Raw genomic sequence first — 25,529 nt, 5'->3', positions numbered from 1 at the left:
TTCAATCAAAACTTGGTCCTTTGTTGCACTTGAAAATCATCATGGATAGACGGATTTGGCTGTTAAATTAAATTGGATAAGCCAATGGCCATATCAACTTGGCATGCCGGTAAAGATTCTCGCTGTAAGGAATTATCAACATCAGCCGTCTTTTTAGCGCCAAGCGACGCTAAGGCCTCAGAACTTAACTGAGTGCTGCCAGGAATGACATGAATTAATTTCTTTTAAATATAATTGCTTGCTTGAACGCCACATGCATGATCGCGTCTTGAAAAGTAAAATCTAGAAGAAAACTCCTTCACAGCCTTCACAAGCTATGCTATGCTGCAGACAGCCATTTTCCGCCAAATTAACTCTGGCATTTGCGACCGTTTTCTTATATTAAAACTAAAACCTCAAAATCTAACGCAGTTTGACAACATATTACGGTTTACTCTGCCGCACCAAGCAAACAACCTAAATATAACTAGAATAAATCGCTCTTCCTTTGCTGAACAGAAAAAGTCCATATTAGGACCATGTTCCCCCAACTAATGAAGCCTTCCGACTTAAGGGAGACCATTTGTAAATTAAGCACAATAGTCGAAAAGTGATACAAAAGGCCTTATTTTACGCGTAGCCTGCGAGCAGGCTCTCTGTTCGGGGGCAAAGTGAATTTCGCCCACGCACTCGCGCCTTAATCGGCAGTTGCGGGATCGCCTGGATCGCGCCTTCGGCGCTCGAGGAGTTCAATATTCACGTTGCTTCCGAATAGAGTGCCTGCTCGCAGGCTATTTTACGCGCAACCAACTTTCATTGCGTTATAGTAAAGAAGCCGTACTGAATTAACAATATTTATTTATAAAATACAGCTGAAAAATACAGGCTCAGAGAAAAGGTAAGAGAATAGTTTCTTCGCTAGTAACAAAGGTAAACAAATTCACCAACACGATGGAAATTCGAGTTATTCTAATATGAAAAAACAAGTGACAGCTCAGTCATCACAAGTTACTCTGCTCGTCATTCAAACAATAGCTTCAGACCGAGTCGAACGATCAAGATTTTTCTTGCACTTCACCGTCAATAAATTTATCAAATCCTTCCCCTGCATTCAGTCTGTACTCGTATTTCTTAGAGTGAAGATCGTTTTGAAGACATGAAGTTTGTTCTTGTGTTTGCTGCCCTCGTCTGTTTTACCCTCAGTTTCTGCGGTGCAGGAGCTCAAACTGGGAACCAAGTAAGAGACCTTTTTCAAGCTTTAAATTCCAGCTACTTAAGCTTTCAATGTAACAAAAATCATACTAAACTAGAATAAGAAAGAAAATCGCGCTATCATAGCTGTATAGTGCTTGGCTGTTTATTCGTGTAGGTCAGCCGCAACAACGTAGAGTCGCTAACAAAGGCTTTGGAGAAAACGCCAATGTTTTAAAGTATTTGTTTGAAAAATATTTAATTTAACTTGCATTATACGATACAGTAAAAAACCCGCGAGTAAGAACCTATTGTTTTTCAGGTTAGCCTAAACAGGATCTTACATAAAGGGTTATTAACATAGAAACTAAGAACCTGTTTCCAAATTTTAGGCTAAATAGGTTCTTATAAAAATGGTATCTAATTTGCAAACTTTATCCTAACAGGTTCTTAAATATTAGGTTCTTACTCGCGGGTGTTTTTTCCTTTACTTTTTGAGGTAATTCGAAATTTAATTTTTTATTGGTTTACAGAAAGTCTGTGCAACACCAAGCAATCCAATTAACATCAATATCCACGCCGCTAGAGACAGAGATGGTGCAAAGGTAGGACAATATGTTTATTTCTGTCCACAGTTATATTAAAGCAATTAAAATAGCTTGTCACCAAAAATTAAGATCAAGGTAATCACTCTAACCAGTAACAAGGGGCAAAGACAATCAAGTTAACGCACAAAATGAAAAAAAAATCGAAGCAAGTACATGTAGTCGCCGTGAAGCGAGTGAAATTAAACGTGTGCGAAAAGTGCGAGCAAGTCACGATTGCTTGTGGATTTATTTATGATTTGTTAAATTTTTGGCTCGAGATTTTTAAACCAATCGCTTTGTGTATTTATTTAAAAGCAAAGGAATTCCGAATTACTTTGGACACCAAATCTATCATTGATTTTGTTGGTGTAGTTTAGGTGTGTAGTGTTGGAAGTCGTTGTATTTAAAACAGGCCTTGACTGAAGACTCATTCGATGTAAAAAATGTAATCCAACGGCCATATTGTGTAATTTAAAAAGAAACGTTCTTGTTAGTCTGCTCTTACCATGGCAGACATGATAGATTTTCTCTTGGTTTCGTTTGTAAGAGTTTATAATGGCGCCCTTCTGATAAGAACCTAGCTTGAACAGTTATGCATGTTTTGTCCATTTCTTCTAATTTTTACAGTCTGAGAAGGGTGCGAAAGGGGACCCTGGAATGAAAGGAGAGAAGGGAGATTCTGGAACAACTTCTTGCAAATGCCTTTTGCAGGTAAGATCCAGTCATTTATTACTATTAAAAAAATAAATGTTGATTCGTACTACATGTATTTAATACTGGATGAATTGTCCCGAGGAAAACTTTCCTTGCCGGCCTTCGCGAGAATTTCAAGTAATTCGTAATACAGCGCAACGAAGACACAAGATCCAATGAAGAACAAATCGGCGGTCAACATTCGCGTGTAAAAACTGCACTGTTACCCTCTGACGCCATAGATTTTGCAAGTTAATTGCCCTCTTAGAGACTTTTGGCGAGAAGCAGATTTATTGTTAGATGTCATGCGATCTCGCAATAGCCAATAAGAACGTCAAGTTAGGAGAAAAATCAAGTTATTTATCGCATCCATTCATTTAACATTTTTGAAATCGTTTATTTTACAACGCTTCAAGTAAAAGACATGAAACATATATTTTAATTTAATCTATTTAACTTATGTATAACTTATGTATATTTATATTTTTTTTAATTTTCTTTTCTTAGTAATCTTTTTAAATGATGTACATATTTTATTATATATTTTTAAGGTCTTTTACCCTCCCCCCTCCCCCCCCCCCATTGCGTTTTTATTTGTTATTTAATGTCTTGCAGAGATGGAAGCATGTCTCCCTTTGCAAGACACCCACAATGTATATGTAGATATTTTGCACAGCTCGAAGTATATATCGAAGTATATTGTTGTTGTTTTTTAACCCAGACTAATCGATTAAGGCTGATATTTATTATAATACCTCCAAATAGGATCCAAAGAAACCGTCTGCACACATTGAGGGAGCTAACAAAGGAGATGTCACTTATCAAGCAAATAAAGGTAACAGATATGAGAAGGATCTTTAAATCGTGGAGGCGATATGCGTGCATTTTCAAAAGTAGCGTAAAGAATACACAATAAAAAGAGAAAAGGAAGAAAAAATACAACCCTGGCCAAATATAGTTGCATAAGAGTGTCCTCTAATTTCTATTAACTTAATCTTCTTCGGTTTTCCCATCTATTACGCTGGTTCACTGATTCCCCATCCCTTTCTTCTTCGAATTCTTTATTACCCATACTTTGTCAAAATTGCACATATAGCACCTTTTACTGTAAGCGTATGAACGCATATTTCGAAAGTAGAAAAGCTCAGAGCGATAATGAAAAACGTCGATAAAGCGTATGAAAAACCTGGAATTAAGACAAAACGCCGCCTTACAAAAAATTAAAACATTAACCTTCTATTACATGTGTAATCGCAGGCTCTCTATCAGATTAAGGGGACGTGCCTCGTGACTGAGCGGCACATGTTACTACCGGTATTGTGTTCCACTGTTTTATATCAGTGGAACACCTAATAACGATAACTCGCTGAAATTGCATTAAATCGGCCCGAAGAGCTGTCAAACAAGAAAAAATGCAATACGGAAACAGGGTAGGTCAATTTAATTTACAAAACATTTTTATTTTAAATTAGCAAAACTGTTGCGTTCCCGTTGCCAATCGAATCTTTGTAACACAATACCGCTCAAAAGCGAGAGTTATGTCCCCGAAAATCAGATAGAGAGCTTGGGCTGCCTGTGGTGTAATGTCAGTTGAGGGAGACGAGGCTTTATAAAATAAAAATGTACATTTGATAACTTTTATGTCATCTCTTGCAGTCATAAAAGACTGGACTCTCAAGGCCCCATACAGCCATCTTGCAGGCGGCATGAAGTACCACGACGGAAAACTGACAGTGCCCATCCCTGGACGGTATTACATCTACGAACAAATTTACTACCGTGGGTACAGGGGAAAGCCTGTAAGGATTTCTATCCTTGTGAACAACAAAGTCGTCGCCATGGTTCAACCATCAATGCAGATTCAACTAAAAGCCGATTTCGCGTTATCGACAGGCGGGGTGTTTATCCTTAAAGCCGGTGACGTCATCACGGTGGCGGCCACTCACGGTGGTGGGATAGCATATATGCATACACACCACAGTTTCTTTGGCGCATTCTTGATTTAATAAAAGGCTAAGGGACTTAAACCGGCGTTGCAAAATAAGTTTATTCTAAGGCATCTTCGTTGCCGCTCTTTTTATTGTCCCGTCCTTTTGCTCAAATGCTTGCTGTTAAGGTAATGATTGCGGGTTTTTCTATGAATGTAAAACTATGCTTTAATAAAATTAAAGAGGGTAATCATTGATTTTTGTCCATCACCGGATATCTGAAAGAGCGATGCAAATGCATTAAAATTATAAAACGGTACCCTCCATTGAGTACTTCATATCCTCGTATTTAACTTTCTCAAATTTCTGTCACTTCCTTGTATGAAAGCTCACTTGGATTAGCTTCTGTTTTTCACCAGTCGATTTTGACATGTATCCACGCGCGGGTTATATTAATCTCTGTATCAAATATTCTCATAATAATTGTGATAGATTTTCATAGAAAAGGCTATCTACAGCCCATTATTCTTGGCATACCCTATCGCGACGTAATAATTATAACCAACTTGAAAAATCTTAATTTTGTAGACCTCAGAATGCGGCCATATAGGACTTGTGTGCTGTTTATGTGGTCACCACTGCTCGATATGCAAACATTTGATCGAATTTGACGAATCATTTTGGTGTGTTTTGAGACAATTCTGCGGAATTGAGTAGGCTCTCTCATAGGCTAAATTTTGCTGAAAAGTCCATTTTTGATCACGGGCATAACAATTTCTTTCAATAAAACCCCGGCTACCCGCCACCCCGTTAATAAAGCTAACGGCCACTTTCTGAAATCCCAACCGCTATAGCCTTTTACAATCTTACCACGTTAATACGGCCACTCGAACCAAATGCTCATTAATTATTGACCAAACAAAACAAATTAACTTCTGAAGAAACAAAATTTAATGATGCCATACTTTTCAAAACGCCTGTAACTTGTAATGTAATTTGCCTCTTTGGTTTTGCAGTTGACAAATGTGCCGATCGAATCGCCATTAGCTTTTTATTACGGAATATATATCTATAGTCGGTTTCTCTTTTTATTCCTTTCAGTGCTAAATTTCTCAAAAAAAACGCGATTTTACCGGTAAAATGAATTTTTGGTGTTACGATCCTGAATTTCCCTTAACTTTGCTTAAGAAGCACTTTTCTACCCTGCAGCAAGATTTTGATGAAGATTCTCTGAAAAATGTACAATATTTTACTTTGGCGCACGCCCATAAGCCAAAATTTGGTCTTTTTTTGCGAAACTATTCCCATTTTAAATTTTTTCTTGCTCCTTTTCCTTTCATTTTTCTCGGCTTTCTTATTTCCACTTCTTTCTACTCTTCACATTCTTATTTTTTGCACCAAAGACTGATTGTGTTCTTCACAATTAGCTCTGCCAGGATGTAACCACTACGCAAAATGAATAGTTCTGTGAAACGGTCAAACCTACAATCATTGACAAAACATTGGCGCAGTTGCTGTTTTGTCTTACGTGGAACACGAAAAAGTTAAGTAATTTCCCTTCTCCCCCTTTGCAATGTTGCGTAGCATGCAAAAAAAAAAATGCTTTCAAAAGCTGGTTACTTTTTCTCACAAACTGAAACGCACTGCACGGGGAGTTTAGGCATATTGTACCATCCAACATTGAAAGAGTGGGCGTTTTTTGGCCGATTGTGTTTTCTCGTGTGGTTATCCGCCATTTTGGATTTTTCTTGTACAGGTCTCTGTACAACACACTCTGTGTTCTCGATCTTACAATCGTTAAAATTGAAGATGACGTCGGATGCCAGCCTTCCCGTCGTTCCCCGCGCACCCCCCCCCCCCCCCCCCTTATTTCATTTTTCGAGTTTTCCCCTTCATTGTTCGTGTTTCGTCCCCCCTCCACTGAAGGAGCTTCGGCGGAGGAGGGAGAACTTCAAGAAAGAATTGGAGTCTGCAAAGGAAAGCACCAGTGCAGTTACAGATGCGATCGCACCCATAATTCTCAACGACGAATAGAATATTAGCCTTCCATTCAAAGCAATAATTAATCCTTAATCAATGTAAAGGATTGGATGTGGACCACTGAAATTAAATTGACACCTGCAGATTTTGAGTATTTTGGACATTCTTTGGTTAGTTATGAGCTAACTCTGACCTACTTAAAACGCCGCTTGCAACATGAAGGCATGCCTCTCTTTCCACTAGCACAAATTTTAAGCCATTTTTTCTCGGGTAGCACAAAAGTCAAAGTTTGGAGATAGCGTTTGGGTTAAAAAGTGCTCTGTCACTTAAGGCTTTTTCCCTTTTTTGGCGTTTCCTCTTTCTCCGACACATTCTTATCTTTTTGCTGTACTTGTTGATCTTCAAGTACTCAGGAGAGAGCATCATCCTTACACACAAAAAGACACACAAGTCATATGTAGCAGTTATTATTACGCATGCGTTGTTTGTTTCAAATACATGACACAGTAATTGCTGTTATGCTTTGCTACTTACATTGAAGAATAAATGTGTAATCGTACAGCTTCTTCAAGGATTACTTGGACTTTGATGATTTAACTGTTCATTACACATGAGCCTTAAATAGAGCAGAAAAGAAAAGAAAAACAATAAATAATTTCAATAGCATTCGTTATCTTGTTACAAAATTCCCGGTACAATATCTTATTGTCTCTTGTTCGTTTTCTTCAAAGTCTGTTATCCACGGATGATTTAAAGCTTTAAAAGATGTAACTCGCTTGTGAGGATGAACTATAAGCATTCGTTTAACAAGATCTGTAGCATCATCCGATACTTGGTCCCAGTAGCGCGCCACCATGTTGCAACAGCCTTCAACAATCAGTAACATCAATTTTCTGTCATCGTTGTGCCAAAATGGCGGGTAGCCCACAAGTAACAGGAACAGAATTACTCCGCATGCCCACATATCAACCGCTGGACCAATAAGGTCGCCTAGAATTGTTTCAGGGGCAAGGTACAAAGGTGTACCTTCCACGTCACACTTGATGACGTCACAGTCCGGCGGAACTCGACGCGCCAGTCCAAAATCTGTAAGTTTAACAATGGCTTTACCATCAATGTTTTGTAGAAGAATATTGTCGGCTTTAATGTCACGGTGAATAATTCTCTTTCGGTTTAGGTACTCAACAACAACAACAACAAGCTTTATTTGCATGACTGTAAATTTGTTACAATATTGCAAAAGCGTAAACTTAATTAGTAATAATAATAATAAAAATAATAAAATAATAACATAGTAAAATACAAAAACAAAAATGATAACATATAAAATTAATTACATTGATAGTATTTTGTTACTCAAGGCTTACTACAAGCTGAAAGATAATAAAAAAAGAATGTACAAAAATTTATCAGATGGAGTTATAAGAGGAGGAAGAGTTTTCTATTAGCACTTTTAACGGGGACTTCCAACAGTAACGCACGAGCAAGTCGATAGCGTAACTTTGCGTGTTTAAGATCATTTTAAAATTGCGTGTGAGAAATTCTCGTGCCCAGATCCCACGATCCTTCTGGTCTTTGGGACGAGAACGCGTGTGAAAAAAAACGAAAAAATTGCTATGCCTGGCCTTCTTCATAAAACCTTTAATTTAAAATAAGCCAAAAGGGTCCAAATCAGTCTTAGAGGCAATATAGCAGCCTATCATTGCCACTTCAACTGTCGATGAATATTTTTGTATAAAAAGGGCCTCGGTTGCACGATAGAAAGTTTTCCTTGGCACAAATTAGAGCGGTTTTCACTTGAGTGTCGAAAGTAAATTGCGTTTGCTTTGGTTTTGCATTACTACGCTTAGTGATTGGCTTAAAAATTTCGCGCCACTTTCTCAGCCAATCAGGAGAACACCAAAACCAATCGTGACTCGCTCGCGCACGTTTTCCCGCGCTTCGTGCCTGCGACATGTATTTGCTTCGAGTTTTGATTGGTTCCCTGGATCGTCTGTGTCCTTTGTGATTGGCCAGAGTAATTACTTTGGTTTTGGTTTTACGACACTTAATTGAAAACTGCTCTCTAATGTTTCACGTTTTTTTTTAGATTTCTCTGTAAATTGCTTTGCGGACCTTTCTCTGTTTATACATGGTTGCCACAGGTTAGACCAGGTTAATAAAAAAGGCAATGAATTTTAAAGGCTACAAACAAGTCATTAAATTTAGTATCTGGTAGAGGAATTCTAAATTTCAAGTCAAAGCCTGGATGCTACAGGTTTCAATTATAAGATTAATAAGATTCGATACTTTTCATTTATTCAGCCCCATGGTCGGTGAAAATTTGCTATGGCCATCCCAATAAAATGTTCCGTTTCCCATCGCCCGACCGACCCATTTTTTTTCGAAAAGTAAAAAAGAAATCCAGATTCACTAGTCCAAGAAGCAAGCACTTTAATTTACAAGCACACGATCGTGTTTTATTAACAACCATTGGTATTATGTGATGTCTTTGTCTTTAATAAACATCGATACTACGTTATTTAAAGACTGTATAGACATTTGAATAACGAACGCAAAGACCACGTTTTCGAGTTGACTTTGAAAAATACCGCCGAAAAGACCTGGGAATGAGGTCGAGAGCTGAGTGATATATGTAATTTCTGACGTTTGAATGAATGAATTAGGCAGAAATTACTATTCTGACGGCACGGTTGAGAGGTTCGCGGGTTGTTATGGGATGCCTAGGTATATATAGGTTTTGGCGGGAGATTTAGGTCATTCTACGTCGTCAGTCCTCGTCTTCGCTTGCTTTTCTTTTTTATTTAAAGTGTTGTTTGTTCAGCTTTTGTAACTAGTCTATTGAAAATGCTCTAGATTATTTAGTACCCTTTCTCTCGGGGTCTCGTGCTGCTGCATTAGATGAGGAATACGTTTCCACTTATTTTTGGCCACTTCTAAAGGGTGGTTTTTAGTGGTTTTTCGTATCTGGCGTAGCACACAGCTTTTAAAATACTCTTAGAACGAACTTTTGTTTTTTTGCAAGATTCAAGATTGTAATCAGGATACATTTTGTATCAGATGACTGTATAAGGATACATTTTGCATCAGATGACTGTATCAGGATACATTTTGCATCAGATGACTGACTGACGCATCCTAAATAAACTCTTCACATTGAATGTCTCGTGTTAGTGTAGTCAGAATACAGAATGAGCGCGAGCGGTCTGGTGTGGTCTGTTGGTTAACACTCGGCTGAGACAAAACCAGCGTTCGTTTTTTATAGCTAGGTTGTGGGTACTTATGGCGACTCTTGTTTTGTGCTTTCTATTGTGCATTGTACTGCATGGACATTTATGGTGGAACAACTTGGTCAAATATTTCAGGATGACAATTTTTTGCAGCCTGCCTGATTTGATATACCGTTAACTTGCGAAAATAATCCCCCAAATCTCAAAATTCTTTCCGAATATCCGTCCATGCGTTTACGATCGTACTGCATGTTTTGTATTTTACGTTTTTAGAGAATTCTCAGAGCGACTGTAGGACTTATTTTGGGTGTCATTTCCGAAAATAAATTATTTTTGGAATATTATTGTACTTTATTACGCCAACCACAACAGAAAGGCTTGCCACTGAACGCCATGATTCTTAGACTGAAACACCGGGTTGAAAAGAAATTGTTTTGTGGGCGATTAAATATATTCAACCCATCCTGCATTGTAGTCGATAACAAATTTTATTTATACCGCACGATTGAAATGTCGCTGAGTATATAAACATTACGAGACATACAAGATTGACAGCCGCCTGTCAACCAAAATTCAACCTTTTAGAATTTTTTTCTTCAGTTTTTCACTTGAACCGATTGTCAGGGTGACCCTATTCGGCGAAATGACGGAATGTCACTAGTTTGCTTGCGGTTAGCTTTTATGGAATGGTTATGATACTTCTATAGCGCATTTCCCAAAGTTCAATACGCTTCACAATTACAGCATGGGACAAGATCAGACATCAGTATATTACAGGCGCCTTTGGCAGCCGCGATTCGTCCATGTATGTGATCTCGTCCCACCACCCAACCCCATCTCGTCCAACCACCGATGGAGAAATGTGAATAGGCCAGACCGCAACACCGGGAACTCCGTGCCCTTCTCTTTGCGATAAGTGTGTCGGTTCTTAAACGTCTCCTTCTGACCATATACACTGACGATGCAGGAGACGGGGCCTACGGTTTCTCGTCCTTATCCAAGAAGTTAGGGTATTTATATACTATCGCCGTTCCGTCATTCCGCCATTTCGCCGAATAGGGTCACCCGATTGTTAAACGTTGAGGTTTAAATGCATGGATCTGGAAAGTCGTTTACAAAACTGCATATTCGTTGGTCGCGAGAAGATTTACCATGGCTGCAGAGTTGCGCTTTTCAGGTACAATATTACTTTTGATTTTTACGGTAGAATGAAACTAGTGAGCCTTTTTGCAACAACAAGAACAACACTTTATTTGCAACCTAAATGAAATTAAATTTACCATACAAGAAGAATAAAAAAAAAATAAATTAGGTTCATGGCTGCCAAAAATAACCACCATTGGCTAATTAGATTGGGCAGCCATCCTTAGTGTTTAATACCATAATTTCTAAAATGGGTCAGGTACTTAGGACTTAGATAACAAAATACAGCAACACACAGACACATATTACTTAAATAATTTAGTGAAAATAAGCTGGAAAATAGAGTAAAATTATGGACAGATCATCTAACAGACGAAATGAATTAAAAATTACACAATCCCAATGTCTTTAGATTGTGCAACAAGGCAACCGTAGACGATACAAACACTCTAAAAAATTAAATCGAAAAATATAACAAGGGAATAAATAAAGTACAATCTCGATTTCTCGCAGCCTAGGTTTCTCGAAACTCCCGATTACTCGAACAAATTTTCGTTTCCCTTGGATAGTACTTTTCTGTAATTTTTCCGCGGTTTCTCGAACCCCCGATATCTGGAAGCAATTTTCGTTTCCCCTGGAGGTTCGAGGTTGGGATTCTATTGTATCTCAAATTGAACTATGAAACGGGGACACAATCTCTTAAAATTATTCGTGTCTGCAAATCTTTTGTTCTTTCTTTGTTTTGCCTTGGGTTTGTTTGGCTGAGAATAAACATATTTTGAGTCCCATTCTAACTACATGGGACTGGTATTGTTTTTGTTCTAGGGTTAACTGATGTTTGCGATCCGCGAAGAAGGTACAATCATTCTTGTTTCAAAATAATTTTGCACAACCGAAAACACCCTGATGTGGAAAACACTAATACCTGTTTTAAATGCAAAAATTCTGTTTTATGTCTTTGTTTACATTTCTCCGTAATTCGCTCTTTTTTTCGATATAGGGCGATCAGTAGCTTTCCGAGATTAAAAAAAAAATAAAATTGGTTTTTCAGACTTCAAAAATGCCAATGCCACAAGAACTGTTAAAGAAAACAACAACAAAAGGAAAAAAGAAATAAAATCGAAAAGAGTAACACTTCCGCAAAAATTTCATGCTGTACGGCGAGACAATGCAAATAAACATTGTGAAGAGATTAATTAAAGGGATGTAATTACCACACAGTCAGAGCAATACAATATAAATAAGTGACAATGTCATTAAAGAGGTGTTTATTAATAAGCGACAAAATGACAAACATGCAATAATTTAATAAGTGACCTTTTGTCTTCGGTATACTGTCTACTTTATATTTACAATTTTTGCTTTTGAGTCGTACCACAGATGGTTATTAGCTCTAAAGCATATAGAGTTTTTTTAAGAACACTACAATTTTGCCAACTTGACAAACAACGGGACTACACAGGACAAATGTTTGTCAATCACCAAAAGTGGCAGTTTGTCAACTTATTCTTTTTATTTTTTGGGAAAACCTCAAACAAGCAAATATTTTTTTTTTGTATTCGGCAGTTTGAATCAATAAATTGATTCGGCGTTTTTGATTTGTAAATTTTATTGAATGTCTTGTTAAGTGAAAACGCGTTTCTGAAAATGAAATTTTGGTACACTCAAATTGGTCACTTGAATGCAAATTCAGTGGAATTCAACAGTGAAAAATCGTGTTTTTCGATATTAAAAAAAGATGAAGAATTTCACTTGCTGTCTTGTATTTTGCTGATTATTATTTAGTCGTCGTTGATTCCTTTCATTGGGAGCCTTTTGTATTTCGGTTGGATTATATCAGTTATATTGACGGAATGTCTTTTTCTCAACGAAATATTGCCTGGTGTCGGGGATGTAGGCAAAGTTCTCTGGTAATACATTGGTTAAATAAAGGTTACAACATTTCCCGTTCACTGCGATAGAAATGAGAAGACAAGAATAAATAAAATAAAATTTAGTTTAGTTGCAAATGAGAGGTCATATTTATTCGGTTCGAGGTAAATACGTGTTTCAGTAATGCAAAATAATTTAACTTCAAACGGAAAAGCACAAGCACGCGTGACTATGTTAAAAGCTGGTTTCCTTCGGTGTGCCCTATCCTTCGCGACAATTGCTCGAGTAAAGCAAACAGAAAATTAGTTTACGAAGACAATAAGCAATGACTGTAAGAGAGAAGCTTGTATTATTAATTTTTTTTTGGACTGGTTTATACGGTTAGACGATCGCCACATACATACATGTATCTACTTATTTTACCTTGATATACAGTTGTGCTCGAACGTTTGGTTTGGTTAGATATTCTAGTCTTCTCGGAGAAGGACGATAAACCGTAGGTCCCGTCTCCTGCATCTTCAGTGTTATGGTCAGCAAGGGACGTTAAAGAACCCACACACTTATCGCAAAGAGTAGGACACGGAGTTCCCGGTGTCGTGGTCTGGCCTTGTTTCACGGGTTGGTGCTTTATATAGGGTTAACCTCATTGCGCCTTTTCCCCTTGGACAGAATTGTCCAAGAAAAATTACTATGATGAACGTTACTTTGTAACTATGTCCAGTGAAGTATTTTTATTTCATTATTAAATAATGACTGAGTTTTCTTCTTATCAGGTCTAACTTGATAAATTGGCGCCCTGAAAAAAAACTATTTATGAAATAAAAATAAAAGTTCTGTTGAGGTGATGAAAGCACTAATTGTAGAATCAAAAACCATTTCTTTTTGAGGTACACTAACCATTCACCGCAGCTAATAATAGGAAGATTCGTTTGCGTTATTTTCAACAATCACATGATTTAGATAAATTGCTTATTTAAAAAACTGTTCGGATTTAGGGGTTGCAAATGGTCTATCAACATTCTGTAGTGCTCGCAAAATTAGGCTTCTGCTCGGAATACTCGCAGAATTTTAGTGTGTGCTCGTTTGCTCGTGGTCGCATATCTTAACAAGTGCTCGCCCGTTCGGTTTTTAGTGGGGCAGCTTTTTGAAAAGTGCTCGTTGCTCGCAAGGCTTTCTCTTGTCAATGCTCGTGCTCACAAAAAAACCCGCTACATGCTCGCAAAGACCATTTGATACCCCAGAATTTTATATTCGATTTTTTTTTTTTTACGAATTTGCGAATCATGCGAATGCTTCGGATACGGATCTACCAAATTATTACACTGGATTAAACGGAATTTGGTTGGGATTCCAGATTTTATCGTTTTGTCTGTTCTCGGTCTTTTAAGGACCTTTAGTCATAGCTGGTTTGCTGTGACATCGCAGGAGGTAGTAAATCATAGTTCATGCAAGATATCAACCACCGGAATGATGGCTCCTGAAAAAAGACCATTTGTGCGAAACGGGACCTTTTGCTTAAAATTTCATGAGAGAGAGAAAATACGGAATCCAAAACTAAATACTGCGCCGTCCTCTCCTACAGAAAAGCTGATTCCTACCGCTGTAAGCGTTCAAGTTTTCCTTTATTTCTAATACCTTCAAAACTAGTTTTATTTCGTTTTATCTTTGGCGTCATTTCTTCTCCACATCAAGTCATTGAGTTGAGTTACTTACAGGCGGAAACAAGAAAATCAAAAAGAACAAGGCGAAAGTCTATCGAAGAAGTTCACGAATCACACAGCCGTTGGTCTTTGAATTTGTCTGCTCTTTTCTTAATAAACTGTTTTGAAGTCTTTGAAAAGAAAGTGATTGCTTTAAATTTTTTTTATCCTTGCACTAAGTGCTTGGTGGAAAAATAATCATTATTAAATGCAAATTCTCAACAACAAAAAAGAAAGATTTAAGAATGAAAATTAGCGATAGGAGTTTTGCACAACGTTTCGATGTCTCCTTGACATCATTTTTAAGTGAAGTGACAAAATAAAAATTCGAACAACATAATATATGCGGTGAAATCAGATTAGGAAAAAAAACTCGAGATGCTTTCGGAGAAATATGCACTGGGTTTTTTTTCGCACTGCAACTTAATCAAATTCAAATTAGCGATAGAATGAAAAAAAAAAGATACGGCCAGCAGAATTAGACGCGAGATGCTTCTAGAGAAAAAAAATGTGCTGATTGGTTTTGTCCTACATTAGAATTTCTCAAATAACGACCTGTAGGCAATTTGCAGTTTGCTAAATCGCAAATTAATATTTGCGGATCCTATTGAATCATAGCACCCAACTGATTGTCTTGTGTTGGAATTCTTCGGAAGGCCTTAATTAAATCTTCACAGACATTCGGAGTATTAGTGTGCATGTTGAAAGACTGGGTTTCTTTAGTGAAACGTAGATTCGAACATTCTTCACATGGGAAATACATTGCCTGTTTTGTATCTTTTGGTTACGAGAAATGCTGACGATTTTCGGATAGACAACAGAAGCTCGTAAATTTATTTCAAAAGTTACAACGCATTCAGAACACTGCTGCGAGATTGGTGGTTAAGGCAAAGCGCACGGATCACATAAGCCCTATTCTACAACAATTACACTGGCTGCCTGTTAGCGAACGCATTTCGTTTAAGATCTTGTTGTTTACCTATAAAGCTATGAATGGCTATGCTCCGTCATACATTGTAGATCTTCTTGACCAATACGTGCCATCACGTTGTCTACGCTCGGCCTCGCAAAATTTGCTTAAATTTCCAAGATCGGCCACCTCTACATACGGAGATCGGGCCTTTTCCATTGCTGCGCCGAGACTTTGGAACACACTACCAACAACAGTAAAGAATGCCCCTTCAGTCTCCACTTTTAAAACACTTTTAAAGACATATTTATTTAGGTCGATATATTTTTAACAAGTTCGCCATGTTTTTATTGTCATTTTTATTTTTATTTTTTATCAATTGTAATTAAATTAGGTTATCCTTAGCGCATTTTTATCTGATTGTAATTTAATCGGGTTTTTATATTTTTACTTTTAAATTTCAAATGTTAACGCACTGAGACGTATGTAAAGTGCGTGCTAAGAACTGTTGTTATTATTATTATTATTATTATTATTATTATTATTAATATTATTAATATTATTATTATTATTATTATAATTATTATTATTATTATTATTATTATTATTATTATTATTATTATTATTATTATTATTATCATTAAATTTGTTTTTTCTTGAAAAACTTTCTGCCGCTGTTTGGATATTACGCTAGAGAACTCGAACATGCACATCAAACTATTTCTAAATTCCAATTCTATCGGGAACCCGAGGGCCACAGGTTTGTCAGTCGCAAGACTGTTACGTGCTACCCTCGTAAAATAAGGACGATTTATTTTATTTATTTATTTTTACTATACTAATTGACACAAATGGCCCGTTAAAAGGCTCTAATCGAGAGAGGAATTAAAACAGAATAGGATGTTCCATTAACTAAATTTTCCTCTTTTGTTGTACTTGAAAATCTTCGTGGATAGATGGGTTTGGCTATTAAATTATTGCACCAAAGCGATTGTCATATCGACATGGCATGTTAAGGTTCTCGCTGCCAGGAATTATCATCATCAGACGTCCTGTTAGCGCCAAGCGACGCTAAGGCCTCAGAAGTACTGAGTGCTGAAAGGAATGCCATGAATTAATTTCTTAAACATACTTGTCTATTGCTTGCTTGAACGCATCATGATCGCGTCTTGAAAAGTAAAATCTAAAAGAAAACTCCTTCTCAGCCTTTACAAGCTATCCTATGCTGCAAACAACCATTTTCCGCCAATTTACTCGGACAGTTGCGAGCGTTTTCTTATATTAAAACTAAAACCTTAAAATCTAACGCAGTTTGACAAATATTAAGATTTACTCTTCCGCATAAAGTAAACGGCACAAATATAACTGGAATATGTCGCTCTTCCACTGCTGAACAGAAAAAGCCCATTTTAAGACCATGTTTAAGCTTTACATTCAGTTGAGGATCAACGGGGTTTCTCAGGGAATTTAATTACTGGCACTCCTTCACAGCCTTCACTGCCTTCACAAGCTATGCTATGCTGCAAAAAGCCATTTTCCACCAAATTAACTCTGGCATTTGCGACCGTTTTCTTATATTAAAACTAAAACCTCAAAATCTAACGCAGTTTGACAACATATTACGGTTTACTTTGCCGCACCAAGCAAACAACCCAAATATAACTAGAATAAATCGCTCTTCCTTTGCTGAACAGAAAATGTCCATATTAGGACCCTGTTTAAGCTTTATATTCAGTTGAGGATCAAGGGGCTCTCTCAGGGAATTTACTGGCACTCATTGAATGAAGCCTTCCGACTTGAGGGAGACGATTTGTAAATTAAGCAAAATAATCGAAAAGTGATACAAAACGCCTTATTTTACGCGTAGCCTGCGAGCAGGCTCTCTATTCGGAAGCAACGTGAATTTCGCCCACGCACTTGCGCCTTCGGCACTCGCGGGGACCGCGCCTTCGGCGCTCGAGGAGTTCAATATTCGCGTTGCTTCCGAATAGAGCCTGCTCGCACGCTATTTTACGCGCAACCAACTTTCATTGCGTTATAGTAAAGAATCCGTACTGAATTAACAATATTTATTTATAAAATACAGCTGAAAAATACAGGCAAAAGGTAAGAGAATAGTTTCTTCACTAGTAACGAAAGTAAGCAAATTCACCAACACGATGGAAATTCGAGTTATTCTCATATGAATAAACAAGTGACAGCTCAGTCATCACAAGTTACTCTGCTCGTCATTCAAACAATAGCTTCAGATCGAGTCGAACGATCAAGATTTTTCTTGCACTTCACCGTCAATAAATTAATCAAATCCTTCCCCTGCATTCAGTCTGTACTCGTATTCCTTAGAGTGAAGATCGTTTTGAAGAGATGAAGTTCGTTCTTGTGTTTGCTGCCCTCGCCTGTATTACCCTTAGTTTCTGCGGTACAGGAGCTCAAACTGGGAACCAAGTAAGAGACTTTTTTCAAGCTTTAAATTCCAGCTACTTAAGCTTTCGATGTAACAAAAACGCATACTAAACTAGAAAGTAAAAAAAAATCGCGCTATCTTAACTGTATAGTGCATGGCTGTTTATTCGTGTGGGTTAGCCGCAACAACGTAGAGTCGCTAACAAAGGCTTTTGGAGAAATCGCCAATTTTTTAAAGTGTTTGGTTGAAAAATATTTTATTTAACTTGCATTGTACGATACTGACAGTAAAAACCCGCGAGTAAGAACCTATTGTTTAGCCTAAACAGGTTCTTACATAAAGGGTTATTAACGCAAATTTAGGCTTATTAGGTTCTAAATAAGCTCTTAAATTCTGAAGAAAAATTTTAATGTTGTTATAGAGATTTTAGTGGTATTCGGCCTTTTTCTTGTATAAAATTTGCAAACCCCATAGTGTTTATGTCAAAATAAAGCATTAATCATATCATATTTTTCCAAAAGTAAACATTTTTTAAAAACCTGTTTCCAAATTGTAGGCTAAATAGGTTCTTATAAAAATGGTATCTAATTTGCAAACTTTAGCCTAACAGGTTCTCAAATATTAGGTTCTTACTCGCGGGTGTTTACTGTACTAAAAACCAATTATAAACACTTTTTGAGGTAATTCGAAATTTTTTATTGGTTTACAGAAAGTCTGTGCAACACCAAGCAATCCAATCAACATCAATATCCACGCCGCTAGAGACAGAGATGGTGCAAAGGTAGGACAAGATGTTTATTTCTACCCACAGTTATATTAAAGCAATTAAAATAGCTAGTCACCAAAAATTAAGATCAAGGTAATCACTCTAACCAGTAACAAGGGGCAAAGACAATCAAGTTAACGCACAAAATGAAAAAAAATCGAAGCAAGTACATGTAGTCGCCGTGAAGCGAGTGAAATTAAACGTGTGCGAAAAGTGCGAGCAAGTCACGATTGCTTGTGGATTTATTTATGATTTGTTGAGTTTTTGGCTCGAGATTTTTAAACCAATCGCAAAGGAATTCCGAATTACTTTGAACATTGATTTTGTTGGTGTAGTCTAGGTGTGTAGTGTTGGAAGTCGTTGTATCAGTGAGGTAGGCCTTGAATATTGTGTAATATAAAAAGAAACGTTCTTTTTAGTTTTGCTGTTAATTTGGCAGACATGATAGATTTTCTCTTGGTTTCGTTTGTACACTGAGTTTATAATGGCACCCTTCTGATAGAAACCTGAGCTTGAACAGTTATGCATTTTTTGTCCATTTCTTCTAATTTTTACAGGCTGAGAAGGGTGCGAAAGGGGACCCTGGAATGAAAGGAGAGAAGGGGGATTCTGGAACAACTTCTTGCAAATGCCTTTTGCAGGTAAGATCCAGTCATCTACTACTATTAAAAAAATAAATGTTGTTTTGTACTATTTAATACTGAATGAGTTGTCCCGAGTAAACAATCAATTTTGCTTCGCGAGAATTTCAAGTAATTTGTAATACAGCGCAACGAAGATTCAAGAAGATCCAATGGAAAACAAATCGGCACTGTTACCCATTAACTTCATAGATGCTTGTTGCAAGTTGCCCGCTCAGAGACTTTTGGCGGGAAACAGCTTTATTGTTAGATGTCATGCGAATCTCGTAATAACCAATGAGCACGTCAAGTTAGGGAAAAATTCCAATTATATAACAAATGTAGTTATTTATCGCATCCATTCATTTAGCATTTTTGAAATCGTTTATTTTACAAAACTTCAAGTAAAAGACATGAAAGCTCGCCCTAGCGGTTTTTGTTTTAGGGTGACATAGGCTTTAATTTAATCTATTTAACTTATGTATATTTTACTTTTTTAAAATTTCCTTTTCTTAGTAATCTTTTTAAATTATGTACATATTTTATTATATATTTTTAAGGTCTTCTACCTCGCCCCCCCCCCCCCCCCCCCGCTTTTTTATTTTTTATTTAATGTTTTGCAGAGATGAGAGCATGTCTCCCTTTGTAAGACACCCACAATGTAGATGTACATATTTTACACAGCTCGATGTATATATCGAAGTATATTGTTGTTTTTTAACCTAGACTAATCGACTAAGGCTGATATTTATTATGATACCTTCAAATAGGATCCAAAGAAACCATCTGCACACATTGAGGGAGCTAACAAAGAAGATGTCACTTATCAAGTGAATAAAGGTAACAGATATGAGAAGGATTTTCGATCGTGGAGGCGATATGCGTGCATTTTCAAAAGTAACGTAAAGAATACACAATAGAAAGTGAAAAGGAAGAAAAAATACAACAGTGACCAAATATGGCTGCATAAGGGTTTCCATTAATTTCTATTAACTTAAAGCTTAATCTTCTTCAATTTTCCCAATTACGCCTATTCATTGATTCCCCATCCTTTTCTCCTTCGAATTTTTCATTACCCAAACATTGTCAAAATTTTACTGTAAGCGCATGACCGCATTTTTCGAATGTAAGAAAGCTCAAAGAGATAATGAAAAATCTTCGATATGAAGCGTATGAAAAACTTGGCATTAACACACAACGCCCGCCTTACAATAAAATTAAAACCTTAACCTTCTATTACACGTGTAATCGCAGGCAGCCCAAGCTCTCTATCAGATTACGGGGACGTGCCTCGTCACTAAGCGGCACATGTTACTACCGGTATTGTGTTCCACTGCTTTATATCAGTGGAACACCTAATAACGATAACTCGCCGAAATCGCATTAAATCGGCCTGAAGAGCTGGCAAACAAGAAAAAAATGTAACACGGAAACAGGGTAGGTCAATTTAATTTACAAAACATTTTGTATCTTTAATTAGCAAAACCGTTGCGTTCCTGTCGCCAATCGAATCTTTGTAACACAATACCGCTCAAAGGCGAGAGTTATGTCCCTGAAATCTGATAGAGAGCTTGGGCTGCTTGTGGTGTAATGTCAATTGAGGGCGACGAGGATTTGCAAAATAAAAATGTACATTTGATAATTTTTATATCATCTCTTGTAGTCATAAAAGACTGGACTCTCAAGGCCCCATACAGCCACCTTGCAGGCGGCATGAAGTACCATGACGGAAAACTGACAGTACCCATCCCTGGACGGTATTACATCTACGAACAAATTTACTACCGTGGGTACAGGGGAAAACCCGTAAGGATTTCAATCCTTGTGAACAACAAAGTCGTCGCTATGGTTCAACCATCAATTCAGATTCAACTAAAAGCCGATTTCGCGTTATCGACAGGCGGGGTGTTTATCCTAAAAGCCGGTGACGTCATCACAGTTGCGGCCACTCGTATTGGCGGGATAGCGTATATGTATACGTACCACAGTTTCTTTGGTGCATTCTTGATTTAATAAACGGCATAGGGAATTAAACCGGCGTTGCAAAAAGACGTTTATTCTAAGGCATCTTTGTTGCCGCTCTTTTTATCGTCCCGTCCTTTTGCTCAAATGCTTGCTGTTAAGGTAATGATTGCGGGTTTTCCTATGAATGTAAAACTATGGTTTAAATAAAATTAACGAGGGTAATCATTGATTTTTGTCCATTACTGGATAGATAAAAGAGCGATACAGCGCATTGAAAGGATAAAACTGTACCCTTCTTTGACTACGTTTCATCTAGCTTGCGTAGCAGGCGCCGTAGTTTTTAGCGTGCGTATGGGAGAAACGCGAAAGGCGCGTCAGACGCCTGCTACGCAGGCTAAGTTTCATCCTCGTATTTAACTTTCCTAAATTTCTGTCACTTCCTTGTATGAAAACTCACTTGGATTAGCTTCTGTTTTCAACCAGTCGATTTTGACATGTATCCACGCGCGGATTATATTAATCTCTGTATCAAATATTCTAATAATAATTGTGATAGATTTTCAAAGAAAAAACTATCTACAGCACATTAGCTCACATTACGCTAAAGTGCTTCATCACACTATTCTTGGCATACCCGATCGCGACGTAATAATTATTACCAACTTGAAAAATGTTAATTTTGTAGACTTCAGATTGCGCGCATATAGGACTTGTGTGCTGTTTATGTGATCACCACTGCTCCATATGCAAACATTTGACGAATCATTTTGTGCTTTCTGTTACAATTCTGTGGAATTAAGTAGGCTCTCTCATCGGCTAACTTTTGCTGAAAAGTCATTTTTGATCAAGGGCATAACAATTTCTTTCAATAAAACCCCGGCTATCCGCCACCCCGTTAATTAATAAAGCCAACGGCCACTTTCTGAAATCCCAACCGCTATAGTCTTTTACAATATTACCCCGTTAATACGGCCACTCGAACCAAATGCCATTTAATTATTGACCAAACAAAACAAATTAACTTCTTAAGAAACAAAATTTAATGATACCATATTTTTCAAAACGCCTGTAACTTGTAATGTAATTTGTCTCTTTGGTTTTGCAGTTAACTAATGTGCCGATCGAATCGCCATTAGCTTTTTATTACGGAATATATATCTGACTGGATTTTGAAAAATGTGCCCGCAGACTTTTCGGTCCAACGCTGGTCAGAACTTGAGAGGGCTACGCGTCAAGGCTTATGCCCAGACCTGGCCCAGGGACAGAGCTTTTAGCTGGTGGCTGGCTGGCGGCTAGCTTTGAGAAGCAAGGGGGGAGGGGCTGGGCTAGATTTGGTAGACTGAGTGTTTTACTTTACACTTGTTTTACTTTATGTTTATGCAAATCCAGTCAGATCTTGGGGCCAAAGTGGTCATTTCCTGCCCTAAATCAGCCCTGGGGGAGTGAGGGGGAGAGATTCCAGCCTGCTGGCCATAGTTTCAACTCCCAAAAGGCTTTTTGGGCCTGCTAATTCTTGGGGCCAAAGTGGTCATTTCTTGCCCTAAATCAGCCCCGGGGGAGTGAGGGGGAGAGATTCCAGCCTGCTGGCCATAGTTTCAACTCCCAGAAGGCTTTTTGGGCCTGCTATTTGACTGGATTTTGAAAAATGTGCCCGCAGACTTTTCGGTCCAATGCGGACCTCCAACGCTGGTCAAAACTTGAGGGGGCTACGCGTCAAGACTTATGCCCAGACCTGGCCCAGGGACAGAGCTTTTAGCTGGTGGCTGGCTGGCGGCTAGCTTTGAGAAGCAAGGGGGGAGGGGCTGGGCTAGATTTGGTACACTGAGTGTTTTACTTTACGCTTTCTGCATGTTCTAGTGTTGAACCCTGTCTGTTGGCTAAGCTACTTTCCTCGGTGGGATGAGAGCCTTTGGAAAGAGGGCCACCCCCTGGGGGAGCAGAGGTCCGGCGGTGCTCGTCAAGTTCCAATCAGCCGGCCAGGGGGATGCCCTGGGGAAGTGTGCCCAGCCGACCAGGTCGAAGCTCTTTGCAGGTATGTTTATGCAAATCCAGTCAGATATCTATAGTCGGTTTCTCTTTTTATTCCTTTCAGTGCTAAATTTCTCAAAAAAAAACGCGATTTTACCGGTAAAATGAATTTTTGGTGTTACGATCCTGAATTTCCCTTAACTTTGCTAAAAAAAAAACACTTTTCTACCTTGCAGCAAGATTTTGATGAAGATTCCATGAAAAATGTACAATATTATACTTTGGCGCACGCGTATAAGCCAAAATTTGGTCTTTTTTGCGAAACCGTAACCATTTTTTCGACTTTTTTTGCTTGTTTACAAGCGAAAGTAGGAGAATAGCAGTTATGTTGGGCAAAATTTGGAACCACATTCTTGTTAACTCTCAAGGGACTTTTTTAATTTCTCAAGGGACTGTTTTAATTTCTCAAGGGATTTCTTTCCGCTGTGGGTGATCACTTGCGATCTCGTGGAAAAAACGTGACTTGTCACATTTACAAACGTTATATAACAATTTTAAAAGTGACATGTCAGCTTTCTTATCTCAACGCACGTGTTTCTGAAAGGCGATCTATAAAAAGCGTCGCACAAACAATGGATTGCGTAACTAACGCTAAAACAAGAATAAATAATCACTAGCACTTACATCGTTTAAAAATTACAAACGTCAAAAATAAACCATACCAAAAAACTCGCTCTTTTCATAGATATTATTGAAGTTAAAACAAATGCAAGAGATTGGGGCTTCTTTTAGCTTAGGAGCGGTTAAAAATTAGGCCAAATTTGGTCGCTACAAGCGCCATTCTATTTCGTCATCAGGGTAGTAACGAAAACGAAGACCCCGAAAACGAAGACCTAAGACCTAAGACCCATACGAAAACTAAGACCCATACGAAAACTAAGACCCATACGAAAACTAAGACCCGTACGAAAACTAAGACCCATACGAAAACTTAGACCCGTACGAAAACTAAGACCCGTACGAAAACTAAGACCCATACGAAAACTAAGACCCGTACGAAAACTAAGACCCGTACGAAAACTAAGACCCATACGAAAACTAAGACCCGTACGAAAACTAAGACCCATACGAAAACTAAGACCCGTACGAAAACTAAGACCCATACGAAAACTTAGACCCGTACGAAAACTAAGACCCGTACGAAAACTAAGACCCATACGAAAACTAAGACCCGTACGAAAACTAAGACCCGTACGAAAACTAAGACCCATACGAAAACTAAGACCCGTACGAAAACTAAGACCCATACGAAAACTAAGACCCGTACGAAAACTAAGACCCATACGAAAACTAAGACCCGTACGAAAACTAAGACCCATACGAAAACTAAGACCCGTACGAAAACTAAGACCCATACGAAAACTAAGACCCGTACGAAAACTAAGACCCGTACGAAAACTAAGACCCGTACGAAAACTAAAACCCATACGAAAACGAAGACCCGTACGAAAACGAAGACCCGTATATACGAAAACGAATACCCGGCAAAAACCAGCGTTACCCAAAGTTGCGTGACCTTAATAATAGTGACAATAATATTGAAGCAGACTGAGCGTACTGAGAACGTACTACTGAAATCGAAAATCAATGAGCGCTTTACATTTACATGGAGTTTTCGGTGAGAATTTTTCGACAAATGGAACGTTACAGTTACTTCAACACGTAAACGGAATGAAAAGATGCTGTTCCTTTTGAAAATTCCATTCTGATAGCACTGCGGGAGCCTAGGTCACACATGACTTGCCAAGGTTTTTAATCTTTTGGTCGGGGAAATGAGACAAGTACAAATATGGTCAAATATCGTGTGACATTTGTACTCGTTTTGCGCGATGTTTGTACTCTACGAATTAGTGTTGGATTGGAATAATATTGAAGCAGACGAGTACTGAGAACGTATCGATCAAGTTTCATTGAAATTCTACATTTTGAAGTGAGTACGCCTCGCTACGCGCTACATGAGTAAAATTAAAACATCTTGGCAAGTACGCCTGTCGGCCCTGGCAAATGAATGAAAGGTCACTATTGATATGGCTACACATAAGAAGCACTAACAAAAACTTTATTTACTAAGCAAAAAACAGATGACAGGCCTACACAGACTCCTATTTCGTGACATAAATTTGTACAAAGTAAGCCGTTCGGTAAAATTGGATTTGGTCGTCCAATTTATTTTGACGCCTCAAAGATGTTTAGAAAGGGCACTATGCTCTGTCAGTTGTATTATAAGGAGGCGATTTTAGCTAGGTTAAGTAGAATCGAAAGACTGCCGCTCAGCAGATGTGAAGAGGTGATAGATCGGCACAGTTTCCCGTTAGTACATTTTGACACCTGTATTAATTTTTTCTCTCCGCACCCTTCTACGCGGATGTAAAGCGAGAAATAATAATCGGGTAGCGAAGTTTATTTAAGCAAGTATTGTGCGCGAGAAGATTTCGATACGGTGCATTACTGCTGGGGGACTTTGGCTGTCTCTTCTGTGACGCAGAAGCAACCGTTTCCGATCAGGTTTTAGTTTTCGATCAAGTCTAGACTT

At 38.1% G+C, this 25,529-nt stretch overlaps 2 protein-coding genes and 1 pseudogene across 5 annotated transcripts in view; 2 read left to right on the top strand and 1 right to left on the bottom strand.

Annotated features, from left to right (window-relative positions):
- The window catches only part of LOC144635075 (tumor necrosis factor ligand superfamily member 14-like), a 255,865-nt gene extending 251,149 nt beyond the window's left edge, over positions 1-4,716 (top strand). For 2 of the 3 annotated variants that reach the window (XM_078494154.1, XM_078494155.1), the window contains exons 2-5: positions 1,704-1,775; positions 2,385-2,468; positions 3,216-3,285; positions 4,107-4,716. In XM_078494154.1, coding sequence (XP_078350280.1) covers positions 2,415-2,468; positions 3,216-3,285; positions 4,107-4,456 — 474 coding nt within the window. In that variant the 5' untranslated portion in view covers positions 1,704-1,775; positions 2,385-2,414 and the 3' untranslated portion in view covers positions 4,457-4,716. Of the gene's footprint in view, positions 1-1,114; positions 1,217-1,703; positions 1,776-2,384; positions 2,469-3,215; positions 3,286-4,106 lie in introns of all 3 variants that reach the window. The other variant, XM_078494153.1, reaches the window with a different exon arrangement.
- Positions 4,717-6,893: 2,177 nt separating this feature from the next.
- On the bottom strand, positions 6,894-7,571 carry LOC144636923 (calcium/calmodulin-dependent protein kinase type II subunit delta pseudogene; annotated as a pseudogene).
- A 2,635-nt stretch (positions 7,572-10,206) lies between these two features.
- Positions 10,207-21,179, top strand: LOC144635062 (tumor necrosis factor ligand superfamily member 15-like). Of its 2 annotated transcripts, XM_078494132.1 has the most exons (6): positions 10,207-10,765; positions 17,557-17,658; positions 18,327-18,398; positions 18,941-19,024; positions 19,774-19,843; positions 20,667-21,179. In XM_078494132.1, exons 1-6 carry the CDS (start codon positions 10,679-10,681, stop codon positions 21,014-21,016), a joined length of 765 nt encoding a protein of 254 aa, XP_078350258.1. In that variant the 5' UTR covers positions 10,207-10,678; the 3' UTR covers positions 21,017-21,179. The 2 variants fall into 2 exon arrangements, with proteins under 2 accessions (XP_078350258.1, XP_078350259.1); XM_078494133.1 differs by lacking the exon at positions 17,557-17,658.
- Positions 21,180-25,529: the final 4,350 nt, after the last annotated feature.

The sequence above is a fragment of the Oculina patagonica genome, chromosome 13, assembly GCF_052425735.1.
Source record: "Oculina patagonica isolate OP01 chromosome 13, crgOcupat, whole genome shotgun sequence".
Lineage (NCBI taxonomy): Eukaryota > Metazoa > Cnidaria > Anthozoa > Scleractinia > Oculinidae > Oculina > Oculina patagonica.
Note: the sequence above shows the minus strand (reverse complement) of the source record. Positions and strands in the feature narration are given on the sequence as shown.